Below are 18,700 nucleotides of genomic sequence, written 5' to 3'. Positions count from 1 at the left end.
AGAGGAGAGAGAGAATGCGCGCTTGGGTGCGGAGAGATGAGAAGGCAGCAGAGGGACTGGCATGAAGAATATGTTGGTATGAGATGGTAAAAGACCTTGTTGCAGCTTGATAGTCTGGAGAGAGCTGCGACATGTGCTAAGCCTTTAGAATGGTATCGGTAGTGTTGCTTAAGCATACTTTTAACCAGTCATTGAGAAAACCCATCTGTAGCAACAGTGGTAGCCACTCTTCCCTCCTATACCCATGACATGCTGCAGCATCATTATCAAGATACCTTGCCCTCACAAGCATTATGGCAATTCCTTTATCCAGGCTGGATGGCAGCAGGCAATAGTCTTCTTTACTTTCTAAATAAAAATTAAAATGAAGTATGACTGAAATTCCTCAAGTACCACACCAGAGATAATGCAAAAAAAGCGAGGTCCACATGCTTGGCAATCAATAACATCAGACACCTGTCCCTCCTACACAAACACTACATAGAGTGCCCTCAAGCAGCATCACACTACCTTTTTGCTACTCACAGATGTTAACAAAGCAACTCATGAACTAGATCTTCAGGGCAAGATTTCAGTTGTATGCTATGAACCATTATTTGTACCATTTTCATTTTTTTTCCATGCAAGGCAAGAAAATTAAACTTCTTTGAGTTTGTTAGGAATAATAACCTCACATACAAAACAAAGGGGAAGAAACTCAAAACCCCCATCATTTTTTTCCTCTGCATGTTAGACTTATCATTCAAAAACTTTTGAGGCCAACCCCCTTTCTGCCTCTTTGACTGCTTAATGTCCTCTACTTAAACAGAGATTTTACCTAAATGTTTAACCAATTTTTAATTTTTTTTTACTTCCCGTCAGTCATTTCATGGCTGCAAAACCCTCTTATTGTGATTCTTGTGCCAACTGTTTTTTCCCCTATGTTGAAGAAAATGTCTTTATGCATGTACATTACAGGACCTCTTTCATAGAGAAATACTGAGAATCAGAAAATTTCAGAATACAGAATTCCTTTTCAAGCCTTTAATTTTCCTTAGGTATATTTCTAATGTTATCACTCACAATGCTCTTTAAGAGATGGCAGAATCTTTCTTCATTTATCTCATAAGCCATGTCAAATTAGCACTTCCTTTCTTTAAATATTACTACTCAGTTTTACTGATATTTTTGCAATTTAAGTATCCAAGCAAGCTCATCAAAATTATATACAACAGTCTATAAAAATATATATGGATTAATGTGTTCTCCAAAAATTTCTAGTCAGATACTCTAAAACCTCCTTTCCTACAAACACATTTCATATACCTACAATGAGGAGACAGCCATATCTCTGAGTTAAGCCAGCACTAATAACAGTCCTAGGCAAAGATCATGAGAACAAGGGCTTCTGAGTAGGCTGGAAACCTGAGTACATCTCCCATGGCTCCTGGCAGGCTTGCAAGCTGCTTTGAAAGTGGTGTTTCTTCACTGTTATCACCCATGTTACCATGTAAAGTTAAATTTAGCATCGTAGAGAGTGCTGCAGTCTTACCTACATTTGGCTTCATAAATACGAGAAAAAATATCAGGCTGATTTGTTTTGGTTGATAAAGTTTATCTACACTCTTTTTTACACCCACAGAGCAGTACAAGCACTTTCAGAGAACAATTAATCTCAAAAGGCAGGAGACAAGTAGTCCCCTGAAAATGGCAATAAAAAGGGATTCAGTTGGGATTTAGCTTTGACGTTGCTGAAGTTGCATATAATGATTCCCACCTTAAATAAGAATAATGAGCCTGCCAACCTTTCTCATTTATTTAATCTCCAAATTTAAATTTCATTTTCATAGTTTCAGGAAATAGTTTTCTTCATCAATGTGAATATGAGAAATTGACAAAATCAGGTGAAAAGTACAAAGAAAATTGCAGTATTTGGTAGTGAATTTGCCTTGATAGTACAAGCTAGACTTCCAACCAAACTTAAAGGTAGGGAGAGGAAAAACGTCATATTTTATGCCAATACTATAAAAGTAATATTATATCTACAAACATTTCATTCCAACCCGGATTCAAGTGTCTATACAAAGGTGTTTTCTTAATGGAAGCCAGGTATTGTGATAGTATTGCAGTGCTTTTCAAAATAAAATTGGAATAAATTTGAATTTCCTCCGGTGCTCAGGCACCTCTCCTGTCCTCCAAGACCTTTCAAAGATGGAGAGGGGCTTAGCAGCAACACCTACCAGCTCTTCAGGGCCCATGGATTTGTGGGTATCAGGTTTTCCTGAATGATCTCTAACTAGATCCTCCTCGACCAAGGGAAAGTCTTCCTTTCTCTAGACTTTCTGTCTTGCCTACAGGACCTGGGATACCCAAGAACCAGCCCTGGCAGTGAAGACTGAAGCAAAGAAGGCATTCAGTAACTCCACCTTCTCTGTGTCTTTCATGACCAGGACATCCACCTTGTTCGGCAGCAGGCCCACATTTTCCCCAGTCATCCTTCTGTTACTGATGTACTTCACAGAATCAATGGTATGGGTTGGAAGGGACCTTAAAGGTCATCTAGCTTCAAGCCCTAACTTCCACTAGACCAGGTTGCTCAAAGCCCCATCCAGCCTGGCCTTAAACATTTCCAGGGAAGGGGCATCCACAGCTTCTCTGGGCAGCCTGTTCCACTGTCTCACCACCCTCACAGTAAAGAGTTTCTTCCTTATATCTAATCTAAATCTACCCTCTTTCAGTTTAAAACCATTATCCCTTGCCCTATCACTACAGGCCCTACTAAAAAGTCTCTTATAAGCCCCCTTCAAGTATTGAAATGCCTCAGTAAGGTCTCCCTGAAGGCTTCTGTTCTCCAGCCTGAACAGCACCAGCTCTCTCAGCCTGTCTTCACAGGAGAGGTGCTCCAGCCCTCTGATCATCTTTGCAGCCCTCCTCTGGACTTGCTCCAATAGGTTCATGTCCTTTTTACGATGGGGGCTTCAGAGCTGAACTCCATCTTACAAGAGATGAGTAGAGGGGAAGAATCACCTCCCTCGACCTGCTGGCCACACTTCTTTTGATGCAGCTCCAGATACATTTGGCTTTCTGAGCTGCAAGTGCACATCACTGGGCCATGTTGATCTTTTTGTCCACCAGCACCCCCAAGTCCTCCTCAGGGCTGCTCCCAATGCATTTTCTGCATTTCAGCTTTGCTGAACTGAATGAGGTTCTCATGGGCCTATCTCTGAAGCCTGTCCAGGTCCCTTTCATGGATGAGGTAAGTTTATGCACCCTTTATATAGATGCAGATGTCTAAAGTCTGAAGAGCTTACTGGCTGAGGCGTACATATCAGACGTGAAACTTTGAGAAGCAGGTTTCTCTATCAAAACCAGACCAGGCACTGTGTTCTCAAAGGGACATGTGGTGGGGAGCACAGTGCAAACGTCCCAGTGATTTTCTGCTTAGATAGTCTAAATTCAGTTAGGTTTAGTACTTTCAGTACACCTGGACCCAAGTGATTAAATTCAGAGCACCTGCCTCTGCACCTACTTCTGTTTCTTTATGTTAAGAAGGGTTATTAAATTGAAGAGTTGCTTACAAATCCAGGGTTTCTATATAACAACTGAAGTGAGCAGCAAAAGCCATTGTGCTAAGGACAAAATCTGCCTTTGAATGGGAGGCTGTTAAGACAGCACTTGAGTACTCAAGAGCTAGGAAGCACCATAAAATGATAGTTATACATGCAACATTAATTCACAATATATTTTCTTTTGCATACCCGTAAGGTTATGTCCTAATTACTTAAGCACATGCTATTAAGTCCACAGGATGCCCATTCAATGCTATTTTCTTTTCAACAGAGTGAGTGGACAGGAGCAAGAACAACATACACTGTTGCTGATTAAAATTAAATAGGGCTCTTTGTCTTAATACTTTGGCTTTCCCATTCTCTAGCAAATAATAAACATTAAGAGTTCTCAATAACATTCAAAAATAATGTGTTACAGCATTCTGGTCACAGCACACTGATAAAAGCTTCCATCTCAGGAAAAGCCTCCATTTGAACAAAGTTCTTACTTTCTGTCTCTAATTGGAGAACAATTTTGAAAGATAATGCTCTGTCTGGCAGGTTTTTGGGTGTTCTGTAACCATCTTTTGCAAAAGATGAACACAGTAGCTGCTGTTGCTCCAAACTGATCTTGCCTCCTTGAAGGCAAATTAAAAAAAAAAAAGAGAAAAATAAATTATGGTTTTAAAAGAAAAGCAAGCATCAAAAAGCACAGTCTTTATTCCTGAGGCTGCTCTTTACATGCAGCCTTGCAGGAGACACAGAATACACTTTCATTAGTTACTCCAAAACAGAGGTCCTCAAACTGCAGCCTGTGGGCCAGATACGGCCCCCCAGGGTCCTCAATCCGCCCCCCGTGTTTACAGAACTCCCTGCCCTGCCGGGGGTTGGGGGGGGGGGAAACCAAGCAGCCGCAGATGACTGCCTGCCACTTCATCCACACGCCGGCTCCCTGGTTAAAAAGTTTGAGGACCCCTGCTCCAAAATCTCAGGAAATTGTTCTCATCACAGTGTGTCTGAAAGCCAACTTCAGAGTATACAAAAAAATGCAGTAGTAATAAAGGAGTAAAATGTCCTTGCAAAGTTCAGAAAGCAAACTGGCTGAATGAAAAAAGCAACATGTTTTCCCAGTTCCCAATGTCATGTTCAAGTCATTTAAGCATGTTCTGTTGCAGAAGACCGAGATGCAGCCTTTCAATGCTGTTATTGCATATTCAGTTCTACTGTCTAACTAGATCAAACTACATTGGAGCTAGCTCAAGGTACACGGAAGATTGTGTTCAGACAGAGCAGAGCAATTACATCAGCCACTGTTGAGTTTGTCAGCTGGCAATAAACTTATAAACCACTAGTCAACCAATTTAAGACAGGGCTGCCTCTATTCTTGAGGAGGATTATAATCTGAATCATTAACTTTATGTTCAATTAGATCCTTATTAGTGTCAAAGAAAGCATCACTGACCATTCTAGCATTGTGATACAACATAGGAATAGCATTTTACATTGTGAACAAAAAATCTGTGCTTCTGAGCTGGTACAGGGGACAAATCCTGATTTTCTGCCTCGCCCCAGCTTTCATTTTTTTAACCATCACAAAGGGGAAAAAAATTCTTTTTTATTGAAAGAACACCTTTTATTCTCATAGAGTCTTAGAAAGATGTGAAAAAATACTTTTCTATTCTTCCCACCTCCCTCCCCACTTTTTCTTGCCCTGCCCCAGTCATTTATGTGATACAAATACACCACTTCATCACTGTGAACCTGAAGCATGTCGCATTCAAATGACAGTTCCATGTGTTCCCTCTTGATGTTGTTTCACTGAACTACACAAGCAACTCTGGAAATACAATAAACTTATTGAATCAAATCAGTAAGTAGCTATTTTAGTATACCAACAAGCTAGCGTTTGAGACAATTTGTAACAATTTTACAAAACAATAAACATTCCAATTACATAAAGAAGTTACATTGAGATATTTAAGCCACACATCTAGCTACAACACAGTAATATCACACCAACACTAACTTGCAGAAATGTATGTTATAAAACAAAATTCCAAAGGCTTTTATAATACGAACTTTGATTCAACTCCTTTTGTTTGAGCATGCTTTGAAAAACGTCGCAAGGCTGACCTCTGCTGGGTCATAAATTGCCAAGCATCTAGTGAAGCACAAAAGATTAAATGATTTTCAAGGAGGAGAAAAGGAAGGAATTTTTCATAGGATCCAAAAATATTTTGCACAGATTTCAACATCAAAAGCACTACTATTCTTCACAGAGTCTTGCAACAAGAAAGTTAATACACTGCAAGTCATTATAATAAACAAGAAACTAATGATCCCACTACTCATTCTCTCACCAGAATTTGAATAAAAGATTAGCTACAGGAATCAGAACTACTTCTTTTTATGAGATTAACTTTAGAAGCTAGCACTGCATACAAGCTTTGAAATCACACAGCAAATCTTAGTTGTGCACAAAGCCAGATCCTCACATGAATAAGCACTTGAGTTAAAGAACAAAATAAAAGACATCTTTGCAAAAATGTAAATTTATTACATTGTGCCTTTTATTCACCTTTGGATTCTGTCTAGAAATGCCAAGGTCTGTCCATCCTCTCTTCAGCAGGCAAGCTCAGGAATCATTGCCAGAAGCTTTTCTCTCTGTCACTGATAAAGTTTCAGAGAACCTTGCAGATATTTCAAACTGCAATTATAGACAGCATGTAAAAAAATCACAGGAAGAAGTAGCTATAGACAGCAACAAGACTAAGACAAGAGATACTTCAGGCTGCTTTGGATGTTCAAGAGTTTTCTTTCCTAAATATGAATATTATCAGTTCAGCACCACATAATCCCAGGTTAAAAACAAAACAAAACAAACAAAAAACCAACAAGACTAAGATATTTATTTTAAAATACTTATTTAGGTCACAAAGCAGCAATGACTGTCACATTTCTATGCATCTTATTCTCTCTCTCAAACCCAGGCAAGGCAACTGCAGCACACCAGAGACGTACCTCACCCTCCCGGACCACAGTGTTGGGCAGAGCAGAGCTCACTTTCATTATCCCCAGAAGCAGCTATGCCCTTGCAACTCAAAAGGTGACCCCTCTTTGCCTATATTCACTGGGGTTTGGCTGAAGAACAAAAGCAACAAATGCTGTTTTCTTTAGTTGCCTCAGAAATCAAGAAAGGAATGACAAATCAACTGTTTCACTTTACTTCCCGAATATCAATTCACGGACTGAAGCTAATCAATTTGAACAGAAGTGTGACTCACATGTAAATATCCATAGCATGTGAACACTGAGATTTTGTCCAGACTTCCACACATCATGAGTCATCATACTTCCTCTCTGTTCACCCTGCCCTGAGCTCAATGATTTGGGTGTCAGTAAGCATCCACCAGAGAGATCTTCCTCTGAAGACACCAGGAAAAGTTAAATATCACCACATTCCCATCATTCAGTACCTTCAACATAAAACCCCCCATATAACAGCTCCATGTTACATCCGAGTACTACTCCCTTCTGAACTTGAGTCTTCACTGCTTTACCAGTATAAGTACTTCTTTATGTAGATGCATTCCACAACATAATCAAGTGACCTCCTATTCTTGTTTCTCATAAAAGGGAAAGACTGAAGTAATACAAACTCTCCATTTAAGGAAATCATTCCAAATACTCACCTTGCATTACCTACAGTTTTATAAAAGCTGCAAACACTGCAATGTTTCAGTGTCAGTCAGCCAGTATTGAGTGCAGAGGTCACACAAGATGAGTCAGCCGATTTTATGTAACAACCTCCAATTTAGACCTTCAAGAACCACATTAGCCCTTTGCCTCAGCATGTCGGGAAACCTTGTTCACTCTGCAAGAAACCTTTTACATACAGAGCTGTAGTTTTCCAGAACAGTCTTTTGTCTTTTTGCTTTTTTACATGACCTACATATGTTGTTCTCAGACATAGAACTTTGAAGTGACCATGTCTGAATTAATTTTCAACATACACTGTTCCATATTAATGCCTCTATTTTGAATGAACAGTCTGAAAACACTAAAGAGATTAGCTAATGATGCTAACAGTGATTTTTATATTTATTTTTACATCCTCAGGGAAAACTGGCTGATAGGAAAATCTAGTACTGATTTCCTGCAAAACCCCATAGAGAATGTCTCCATCATGATTCCCTTGTGCCTACGTTTAGGCGTTTCTTAAACACTTACTGATGTTATCCAGGAATAATTTTATCAGATGCTACTAAATTAAATACCATAAAAAGACTCCTGCATCCACAATTTTCAGCCATATCCACAGCTCCAGCAGTACTTCCAAGGAATCCATGGGGAAAAAAGTAACATCTGTTTCCAGTTTGCCTAAATCTACTATATAAATATACAACTTTCATTAAAAAAATTTCAGCAGTCAAAAATTGACACAATATAAACTTGTAATTTCTATCACTAACAAAAGTAAGTTTGCCAAGCAAGACAGTATCCTCTCTATAAAGAATCAGAACAAAAAATAAGCTTTAGCTTTATTACTGTGCTTTAGGTTTTCCCACTAAAATTCTACATCAGTTTTTCCACTCTTTTGCCCAGGTTTGCCATCAGTCTCATTCGTTATTGGTTATTTGGACTATTTTCCATTATCCTTTTGAATAACAGTGTATTTGGCACTGTTCTGGTATTTTCTGCTTTTGCCAGGACAAACAAGATATTTTTTTCAGGCAGCTTTAGATACCAAGGTTCAAAAAAAGCAATGAAATTGAAAATTACCAACCCTAATCAATACTGTTTAAATATCCTGCCTCTTTCAATTACTTTCAGAAAGGACTTCACAAACATGTATCAGCTTCTTTCTTTATACAGAATGATTTGAGCATCTCCTCTATGTTATTTAATTATCTTGGCAAAATTAAATGGGAGTTAGGCACCCAAACAGAAACTCATGAAGAAGGACTGACTTTACCTAATTTTAAAAGTTTATACCTAGTAAATTTGTCAACTCCTTTTATAGACAGTAGAATGTAATACTAACTTTGCAAACATCATTCATATAGACAGAGGAGATAAATAGTGTTCTAGATGTATAACTATTTTATAATCTGGGTTTCTGGGGGGTGGGGGAAACAACAGAACTGACATCTAACACAGGAAGAGATGCTGCTTAGCAAATACCATACAGCAGATACTTCAAAACAGAGCTAAAAATTTATATAAATTTTAATCCCATTTTACAGACTTTCTTTTCCTGAAAAGCTTGTCACCTCACACCTAATGAATTGATGACAATAGTAATGTTAATGCATTATAGCTGGTATAATGTACACCAGTTGTTCCAAATTAATAAAAGTAATCCAAGTGCACTTTTATACCTACAGAATGGTATCTATAAGTTTGTGGATTTAAAATCTAGGAAGTATGAGCTTACCTAGAGTTAAAATAACGAGATTGATAAGCTCTGAGGCAGTAAAAGACTTTAAAAATTGTGATCAAGAGATAAAGCAAGTTATTTGAGTTAGCACAGTCTCTGTGAAAGAAAGAGATGCTCTTGCAATCTGTAACAGCTTTTTTAAAAAGGGGAAAAAAAGCTCTGGCATTCCACAGCAATAAATTAAGAAGTGTGGTAAAATTAACATAATACCTTCTTCACTTTAGTTCTTGTTTTCACTTAGTAGAACAAGAAGATGAGATTGCCCAGATTTTGCCTAAGTTTCCTCTGATGTTAAGTAACATCTGAAAACAGTTTCAGAAAATAACATCAGTCACCTATCATTCTCTGCAGTCATAAGTGTAAACAGCTGATATCACAGTGTGATAAATTAGGTTAGACTTCAAACAAAATATGAGCAATTAATAATCTTTATGTATTAGCAACTAACAATGGAAGCTGCTACCCAAAGAACATCAGAGGACTAGAGCAGAAACAGATGTGAATCAAAAGGTTTTCCAGATGACTGACTGTTAATTTAGGAACTGGAACTAGCTGTGTTTGTGTAAGGAGAGAAAGTAATGCAATAATCGGCAAGAAAGAGCAATATTAAGTAGACTCAGCTCCCTTCCCAAGTAAATACTGTTCTTCCTTCTTCCAGGAAATGCTGGAGCAAAGCTGTCACAGGTGTGTCACTAGGATCCAATAGATCAGGAGAGAGGTTATGCTCAAGGTGGGGAAAAGACATTGTCCTGCTGGGGGCAAATAACTTAGTAAATAAAAAAAAAAAGCAATAAAAAAAAAAATCAATCAAACAAAAAGGAATAAAAAAACCAACACACCACTGCAAAACCAAACAAAAAATACCACACAATAGAAATTTCTACTTAAAGATCAAAAAAGCTGAACAGTACCATGACACCTAATGGCATTACACTAGAAGTTTCAGTACTAAGGAATTAAACAGCATTGCCCAAATTTATTAAGACATAGCTCCTACTTAAGTACAAGCTTACAAGCGGATATTTCAGATGCTCCTTTTATAGATGAAAACATTGGTCTAGGTAGACTGAAAAAGTGGCTGAAATAACATCTTCTACCTTCATTGAGTCTTCCACCCAATGTGCCTTAAAACAATGTCAGCTAGTGCTCTGTTTAGTGAACCTCTGCAGAAAACAGTCATTAAGTTAAGCAAAACAATTTTTGGCTTATGGTCCTCACTGTTCAAGGGAAATAAACACAACAGAGCCCATGCTGTTGAGTCACGACAACATCAAGACACTGCAAGGGTTTAACACAAAAGTAAAGCTTAAATTCCTGAGAAAGTTAATATTAAAATTGAAGTTTCCATTGACTATAGCTTAGGGATACAGAACCTGTGTCTTTTCTAAGACACTTCATCAAACCCACAGTCTTCTCTGAACTAGCTTTCAAGCTTTCTTTTTCTGACTGCCACTCTGAAAGGAATAGGCAAATGTACTTCTGTGTTTATAACTTGTGTTGCATATTTGCAGTTGGTTCAGTTTTGAGACAGGGTTCAGTTATGAGCTGTAAGCAGTGGCCATAGTCACATACATTCTGTTACCAAGGTAAGCTTTCTTAAGCGTCTTCCAAGATAAGGCAACAGTTGAAATTCAATCTGTGGGATTATGATCTCAGATAAAGTCCCCTCCCTACAGTTCCTTCAAGGTTTTAGAGGACATTTTGTGGTGGTATTTTTTGCAGGCTTGGGAACAGTGAACAAATGGACTTGCTTGGTTAGTTTTTACATAGTCAAATAAATTACTTTTTGAAACAAAATTACAATTGATCTGTAGAAATATGACACATGTTCAGCTTTTCTTCATAGAAACTAATGAGTAAACTCTAATTACTGTTTAAAATAGGCTCAGGAAGGCTACAGACTTAAAAAGTAACTGAGGAAAAAATTCAACACAACAGTAGAAGTCTTATTGGCAGGCTGTGAATTTATTTCCAATGGCAAATAGATTGGCTTCTGCTTCTCTGTAATTTAGGAACAGATATCAAATATAACTTAGGTGGGTTTTCACTTTTATGGAAGACTTGCTTTCCAACTAGCCTTACTCATTAATATACTTCATGGATTAGTACTGTAACCACATCATTATATCTGACTAGTCTAGTCATAGTCAAAGTTTGACTGCACTTTGCATACTAAGCATACACAAAATATTATGACACATGGAAAAAGTTATATTACCCTTGAAGACCTAGTACAAAAGATAAAAAGTGGCTTCAAATTTTGTATCAAATTTGCTTAAGAAAAAAAAAATTATTGATATAAAGTTCAAGTACAACTGATGTGTGAAAACAGATCACGGAAACCTCTACTGTTCAAAATCACATTGCCCAAGAAATATTCCAGTGTATTAAACCAAAAGCCTTGTAATGTACATATTAAAGCCTATTGACTGGTTAGGAGGTTAGCAAAGGGAAAATACTGTCAATGTTGCATTACAGGATAGTCACCATGTTGCCTACTACGATGTCACATAGAAATTTGTTGAGATGTCAGCTGTCTTCTCTCCTGCACAGACTACTCTGACATTCAATAAGGTATGAAATGCTGCTCTTTAAATCTGTAGTGGATAATATGAAATCACCACTCCAAATAAATATGGGAAAATGATAATGCTTTAATAGCTCAAAAGCGCTGACAGAATTAAGTATGTTATATTTCAAGTTATAAGTACGGTAGATTTCATAATGCAAAACAAATGAAACCACTAAAGGCATGTATACTTCAATGTCACTTCAATATTCAAATTCCATTTTCAGAGGAAATTCAAGGCTTCAAATTTTTCTGATAAAATATGTTCTATCGTCAGGCATGCAATTTTGTATGGCAATATTTAGTAAGAGCATATGGGAAAAGACTTAAAAGACTGGGCTGCTGAAAAGGTTGGGTCAACACTACAGAATTTAATGGAATTTCAACAGGAGTTGACTCAAGCTGTAATGCATCATATGAATCAGAAAATTAAGAATGAGTTTTTACAGTTTTTTAAAATAAACCTTATATATCAAGAACACTGAGGTGTACAATGGCAAAACAAAATCCAGTGTTTCATACTTATTCAAGCATGTACAGCAACTTAATTCCTCAAGCTATGTGAAGAAACACAGCCTAGTTTATGCAAGAGATGCATTTTCAGGGAAAAAAAACCAGTCGTTGACTAGTTACCTACAATATATTACACACAAATAAATTCAGACCTTGAAATGATCATCAAATCAAACTACAGCAAGTATACTTACTTTATCACCCAGGTAGATTAATCACCTTCAGTTTCTTGGTGGTTTTTTTTTTGGTTTTGTTTTTTAAATAACAGACATATAAAAAAATAGGGATTTACAAAAATACTGATAATGGTTCACATTTCTACCATCTCAATACTTTCCTCTTCTTTTGACCTTTTCTACTATGTCAGCAGTATCTCCAGTGGTTTTTTGAGTACCTACACGCTGCTCAGGCTCCTTTTGCATAAGATCCATTGATAACATGCTCTGACTCTGTTTGCTGATCTACTTCATACCATTTACATTCGAAAGCTTCTTGTTCTGTGAAATGGTTGAAAAGGCTTTTTTAAGGCCCACAGCAGTATTGGTGGTTTCTGTTTAGTTTTTTCTGGGAACAGCACCGCTTCAGTTTCAGGGGTAGGAAATCGTACTTTATACACTTCAGGATAAGATTTCTGAAACTAGAAAAGTACATCAATTTAAATGAAGAATTCACTCAAACTTGTAATATAAAAAACTATTAAAGTGCAACCTCCACCTTTGGAACAGGAAAATTATTATTTCTCTAATGGACTCTCTATACCTCTAAATAGAAAATTAGGTGGCATTTTCAAATATGTCTTGATTCATCGCGGTACCCCCATTCCAAATGATTAAGAAGTGTGAAATCCACAAAAGTATCTACGATTTTAAATCTCAGTATTTCTCTAGAGGACTACATATCTAACACTTGATAAAGTTTTGTAAGTTAAAATTAAATACTGCAAAGGAATTTCTATTTACTTGCTTGAGCTTCTTCCTCTTGTCTTTTACAGATATTTCTTTATTCATTGCAATTTCTTCCAATAAAGCTGCCAGTGGTTCTTGAGAGCCAGTTGCCCTTTGGTATTCAAATTCATCTGTACTGATTTGGTGACAAAATGATGGAGGAGGAAAAGTTGCATCAGTATCATCTCCAGCATATTTTATCTGAAGAAAGAGTCAAAAAAAAGCAGCTATGTTTTTTCAATAAATTTGCAGAAGTTGGCTTAACCAAATTGACCACCTGAAGTCACTAAGTAGAGAAGACATAGAAAAAAGACCTTAAGTTGTACCTCCTAGCTCCTGCACTAATTGGGTGAGTTCTAAGATGACACAAAGGAAGCTTGTTTAGCTCTTGGAATAAGCTAGAAGTTACTTTTTCAGTAGAAATTAAAGAAGGAAGAACTAAATAGCAGCTTTGAACAAAATAAAACATGGTGTCAGGAAGCAGAAGAGTTATAAAAAAGCTGAACAAGAAAGGATGGCTCTAAAAGAAAATCAGAACATTAATGGAAACACTTTCTAAGCATTCAAAGTTTTCCTCACTACCATAAACACAGTTTTCTCATTCCATGGAGAAGATGGCACTGACCCAAAAGATATTTTAAAGTTCTTTTTTAAATCTCAAAAGGATTCAACATCTGCTTAGTTTAATTTAAATACATAGTTATAATTGAATATCAATAGTCAAAATTTATTAGCTCTTCATAAGCAAGCAGAGACAGAACAAAGTCTTCAAGAATTATCAAACTTCAGAGCAGAAAGGATAAATTTGATATAGAAGCACAGAGACATGAGGAGTTTTTTGCACCAGATACCTACTTGGACTCTCTGGAGATGTACAACATGTTCCTCTATAGAAGATTTTAAGGCAGAAGGAACACTTAAGATCTCTTGATAATTATCCATAAGAAAAGATACTAGTTTAGCAGCAAGCAGTTCATCCAAGTCCATTTCATCCTTTGAGCAGAGAATACAACGGGAAAATGCCTGAACCATCTGAGAAAAAAACCCAAGCATTATTATTTTTCTGTTTGGGGGTGACGGGAGAGAAATCGGACTGTATTTAAAAAGTGATCTTTTAGAAAGAAGATTTTTAACAGCACAATACTCACCATACTTCCAACACATCAATATTAAGATTAAAAAAAAAAAAAGATTGTGTATGTTATCCAAGTGGACTAAAGATGGCTCCTGCCTCATGTATAATAATCTAACCCTGACTTTACACTTAGAATGACTGAATTCTATTTTATTCTCAAGCCTCTGTCAAATAGCTACTTCACATGGGTTTTCCAGTTAAACAGGGCACAAGTATTTCAGAGATTTGAAAAGTAACAGGAATTTAAGAGAAGTTAAGCACCGGAGGGAAAACTTAATACCATTTTTTGGAAATCATTAAACCACATTTCAGGTCCTGCTAACTTTGCTTAAGTCTTATGCTCAAGCATTCAGTTACAAAACTTTTCTGTCTGTGCACCAGACCCTTAACATTAAAACCACAAAAGGCAATCAAAGTTTTCTGTCATGTACCATAGACTACAATGCTGAATTAAAACTTAGTACAAAATATTTGGACTGTAAAGGATTCACTTCTAAAAATAACATTTAGATTATAATATAATTATTTTAATCAAAGACCATTTACAGTTAATTAAATTATAACCTTAGCAGTCAAAAATTTAATTATTTTAATCAAATACTATTCATAGTTAATTAAAAACTTAATTGCTATGGGACAAATTTAGATTTATGTATGCTACTACAGGATTTTTGTGGAGTGGCTCTACAGGTGAGTTTTCTGTTGCCCTTCTTGCAAAAGACTTGAACGTTAACCAAAAGAAATACATGTTTTTACCCAGTCAGAATTGCTGAGTTATGTCTAATAACTTTGTAATAACATGCTGTTGCAAACATCAGTGATAACTCTACAAGTAGTCCTACAGAAAAAGCATTAGCAAAAACTAGAGCTTTGCCAAAGTTTGATTAAAGTTACTTTCAGAGATATCTGTAGTTGAATGATGAAAAAAAAAATCAGAAAAAAACTCATAGGAATTTTTTTTAAATGGATGAAAAGAGGTAAACTAAAACATTCAGCTACATACTTCTATGACTGAAACAACCAGTCTGTTTCTCTGACAATCTGTCGCGATAAAGAACACAAGAGACCTCACCTACTGTTGGGTTTTTTTTCTATTTTTTTTTTCTTATCCATAGTGAAATGAGTCATGATTTAACTTTGAAAGATAAGGAAAGCTCCAAATTCCGAGCAAATTTTTCATTTGCTTACAGCTTACCAAGAAATACCATTTATTAAAATTCAGAATAGATTTCCACATAGCCAGAAGAGATGAACTGTTCTTCAAACAAAGAAACTGTACTTTTACACTCTTTCCTGTAAGAATCTTATCTGTGCTACCCCAAAAACCTTGATTACACCTTTTGCCTTACAGTATACATACCAACGTTCTGGTCCTCACTGACTCAGAAAGAGGTGGCAAATCCTTGTTTAAGCTAATTCTCGCCATCATCCTCACCAGCAGCTGTAGTCTTTTCCGATTTTCTGGTGGCAGCAGGAGACAAGATATCTGAAGAGCTTCTATGGCCTTGCTGTGTTTTTGCAGCAGACCTGGATTATACAAGATCAGGAGATGGGGCAACATTTATCAATTATGTATTTCCATAACATTTATATATCATTTCTAAATCTGTTGAGCCAAATTCCTTTCTTACTTATTCAAAACTGCCTTAGAACTCCACTCCCCAAAGAGTCTAAGAAGATAGCACTAGAACCAGACTACTAGAACTGGGCACCTTGTTTAAGTATTTACAAGATTTCCTTCTGATGCATACGGAGATATTAACAACCATAACCAACAACTCCAGATATTAGTAGACATGAAAAACTACAATGTTTTGTTTCATCCTTTTCTCTTTTATAACACTCAGCTCTAAACACAACTGAGATGCATGCACAGATGTAGCAGCCACACAAAAGAATTAAGTCCGGGCAACAATCAGAGAATCTAAACAAAACATGTGTTTATGCATCAATGAGAGCTGTGGCAATACTGACATGTCTCTCATACCTATAGGAGTTAAATCTATGACTAATTCTACTTAAAAACTCTTGAGAAAACATAAGAGTGTAAGCATGCCAGAGATATTTGAAGAATTGGACAAGCACAGTACAATCCGATAGTAGTTTAGGTACCTGTAAAGAGGTCTCACCATCAAAATGTCATCCTCTTTTGGGTTTCTAAGGCTCAGTGGAAGAAGCATCTACTACACATTTGCCAAATAGCACTAGTATCAGAACAAAACAGAAGTCAAAATATCTGCGTGACTGAAGTTTAACTAATTTACCTTGAAAAAGAAACAAGGAAGATGACAAAGAGATGCACCTTTTTTTTTTTTCATAGGATTACAGATGCTGGAACAGATCTCTGGAGATTATCTAAGACCTCTCCCACTGCTCAAAGCAGGGGCATCTATAGCAAGATGCAGATTTTGAATATTTCCAAAGACGAAAGATTCCACACACTCCCTGGACGAGCCCTCCCAGTGTTTGACCACCTTTCATTTAAAAAAAAAAAAAAAAAAAAAAAAAAGCAGCTATTTTCCTATGTATAAATTAAGTTTCCTGTATTTCTGTTCATGCCCATTGCATCTTGTCCTGTTATTGGGTATCACTGATAGAAGTCTGGTTCCCTCTTCTTTACTTTTCCCATATCAGTCTTCTATACACATTACTAAGATCCTCCCTGAGCCTTCTCTCCAGGCTAAACAGTTCTTGCTCTCTGCCTCTCCCCATATGAGAGACGCTCCAAGGCCTTAATAATTTTTGTGGTCCTTCACTGGACTCACTGACTACTGATGAGGGAAGCTCTCCCTCAACATGCTGGCAATGCTTTTAATGCAGCTAAGAATGCTGCTGGTCCGCTGCTGGCTCACGGTTACTTTAGTGCCCACCAGGACGGCCAAGTCCTTCTCAGTAGAGCTGCTTTCAAGTCAGTCACCCTCATCATGCACTGGCTAATGAAGTTATTCCTCCCCAGGAGAGGACTTGGTATTTCCCTTTGCTGAACATTGTGAGATTCCTGTTTGCCCTCCAGCCTGTCAAGGTATCTCTGCATGGTGCGTTAACTGCTTTTCCCCATTTTGTATTATTATCTGAGCACTTATTTAGGACATTCTGTTGATGTTTAGGACAATGTCCCACCATCCAAGTCATTAGTGAAGTATTAACCACTACTGGCCCCATTATCAGCCCTGCGGTACTCCCTGATGATTGACCCCCAGCTGGACTTTAAGCCACTGATCACAGCCCTCTAAAGCCAGCAATTCAGCTGATTTCTGCTCTGCCTCACTAACCACTTATCTGGTCTTTACTTTCTCAGTTGCCCTATAAGGGTGTGATGGGAGACAGTGTTGAAAGCTTTACTACAGTCGACATAAAGAGCAACCACTGTCATCCCCTCATCCCCAACATCAGCCAATCACATGCTGTGTAAAAAGTGGAAGCTGTTTGTTATTAAAAAATGACAGAAGTGTGCAGTAGTAAATAGGGCAGCCAAAACAGACAGTATTCCAAGAAAAGTGGTAAAGCACTGTAGTTAATTTCATTTTCAAAGTAAAGCTTTTTCTAATTTCAAATGAAAATTTGGCAAGAACACTGGTGCATATGATTAGCAGAGGCCCTGAGAAATAATAATTAACTTTAACGAGATTTGTACATAAAGAATCATTATAACCTGTGTAAAGAGAAAGTTTAATCTTACCAAATTACAAAAACATCTGATGATCACTGACACCTTAGCCATATTTCCTTAGCTATTCTGAAAACTAATTTCAGCCAGCCTTTTGGAATAGAAGTGCTCTGGACAGTCTTCATTTGAAAACAGAAAAAGGTGAGGCATCTTGATATGATTATACCAAGCCATCTACAATTTTTGCAAAGATTTCTCATGTTTTACAATGGAGCTTTTAGATACATACACATCACATCATGGCTGTCTCAAATGACTAAAGTTATCATCTGGTAGCAGTTCTTTTACTATTTCCTGAAGTCTTCCACTAAACAAAAAGCTTAGCCACTGAAGGAAGAAAGAAGTCTTATAATCACTGTGGAAAGGTTGTAATTCCCTGAGGGCAGCAATATGAAAAGTCAAAGACTCAAAGACTGAAATCTTGGTTTATAAATGTCTTAAGATTGAGAACTATTGTCAATATAGCAAGCCATATTCCATTAAAAAAAACCACAGAAGTGCAACTGCAGACATGGATCTGCTTTTCCATATTTTGTAAGTGCACAACTGCTAAGCAGTTACTGCTTCACAGGCAGCATTCAGTTTCAGCACTGACAGCTACTAAAACAGTATTCTGTGGAGTGTGCATTATCCTCTACATCTACCTACAGCTTCATAATGGTCTGTACATCAACCTCCTTGTTAAAACCCAGTTACATATTGAGCAGAACCCAAACCTTTCCCCTTTCTCTCTCAGCTGAACTCCTAAAAGAATCCCTTCCACTGCTTTCTCTCCCCCCAACCCTAAGAACCACAGATCAAACCTCAGAAGAGAGTCTGCATGGTTAGAGAAGACCTTGCTACCAGAACTACAGATCAGGCACCCCTGACTTGTGTTTGCTTGTTTATTTTCTTAATACTGCTTC

General features: G+C 37.2%; 1 protein-coding gene across 4 annotated transcripts in view; it reads right to left on the bottom strand.

Annotated features, from left to right (window-relative positions):
• Positions 1-10,911: 10,911 nt before the first annotated feature.
• DEPDC1B (DEP domain containing 1B) overlaps positions 10,912-18,700 on the bottom strand; it is a 29,180-nt gene continuing 21,391 nt past the window's right edge. For 3 of the 4 annotated variants that reach the window (XM_013301742.3, XM_055791449.1, XM_055791448.1), the window contains exons 8-11: positions 15,489-15,655; positions 13,849-14,025; positions 13,009-13,194; positions 10,912-12,686 (exon numbers count right to left, since the gene is read on the bottom strand). In XM_013301742.3, the coding sequence (XP_013157196.2) occupies positions 12,525-12,686; positions 13,009-13,194; positions 13,849-14,025; positions 15,489-15,655 (692 nt within the window). In that variant the 3' untranslated portion in view covers positions 10,912-12,524. The remainder of the gene's footprint in view (positions 12,687-13,008; positions 13,195-13,848; positions 14,026-15,488; positions 15,656-18,700) is intronic. The other variant, XM_055791450.1, reaches the window with a different exon arrangement.

Source organism: Falco peregrinus, chromosome Z (assembly GCF_023634155.1).
Source record: "Falco peregrinus isolate bFalPer1 chromosome Z, bFalPer1.pri, whole genome shotgun sequence".
Taxonomy (NCBI): Eukaryota; Metazoa; Chordata; class Aves; order Falconiformes; family Falconidae; genus Falco; species Falco peregrinus.
This window is presented reverse-complemented; position numbering and strand designations above follow the sequence as displayed.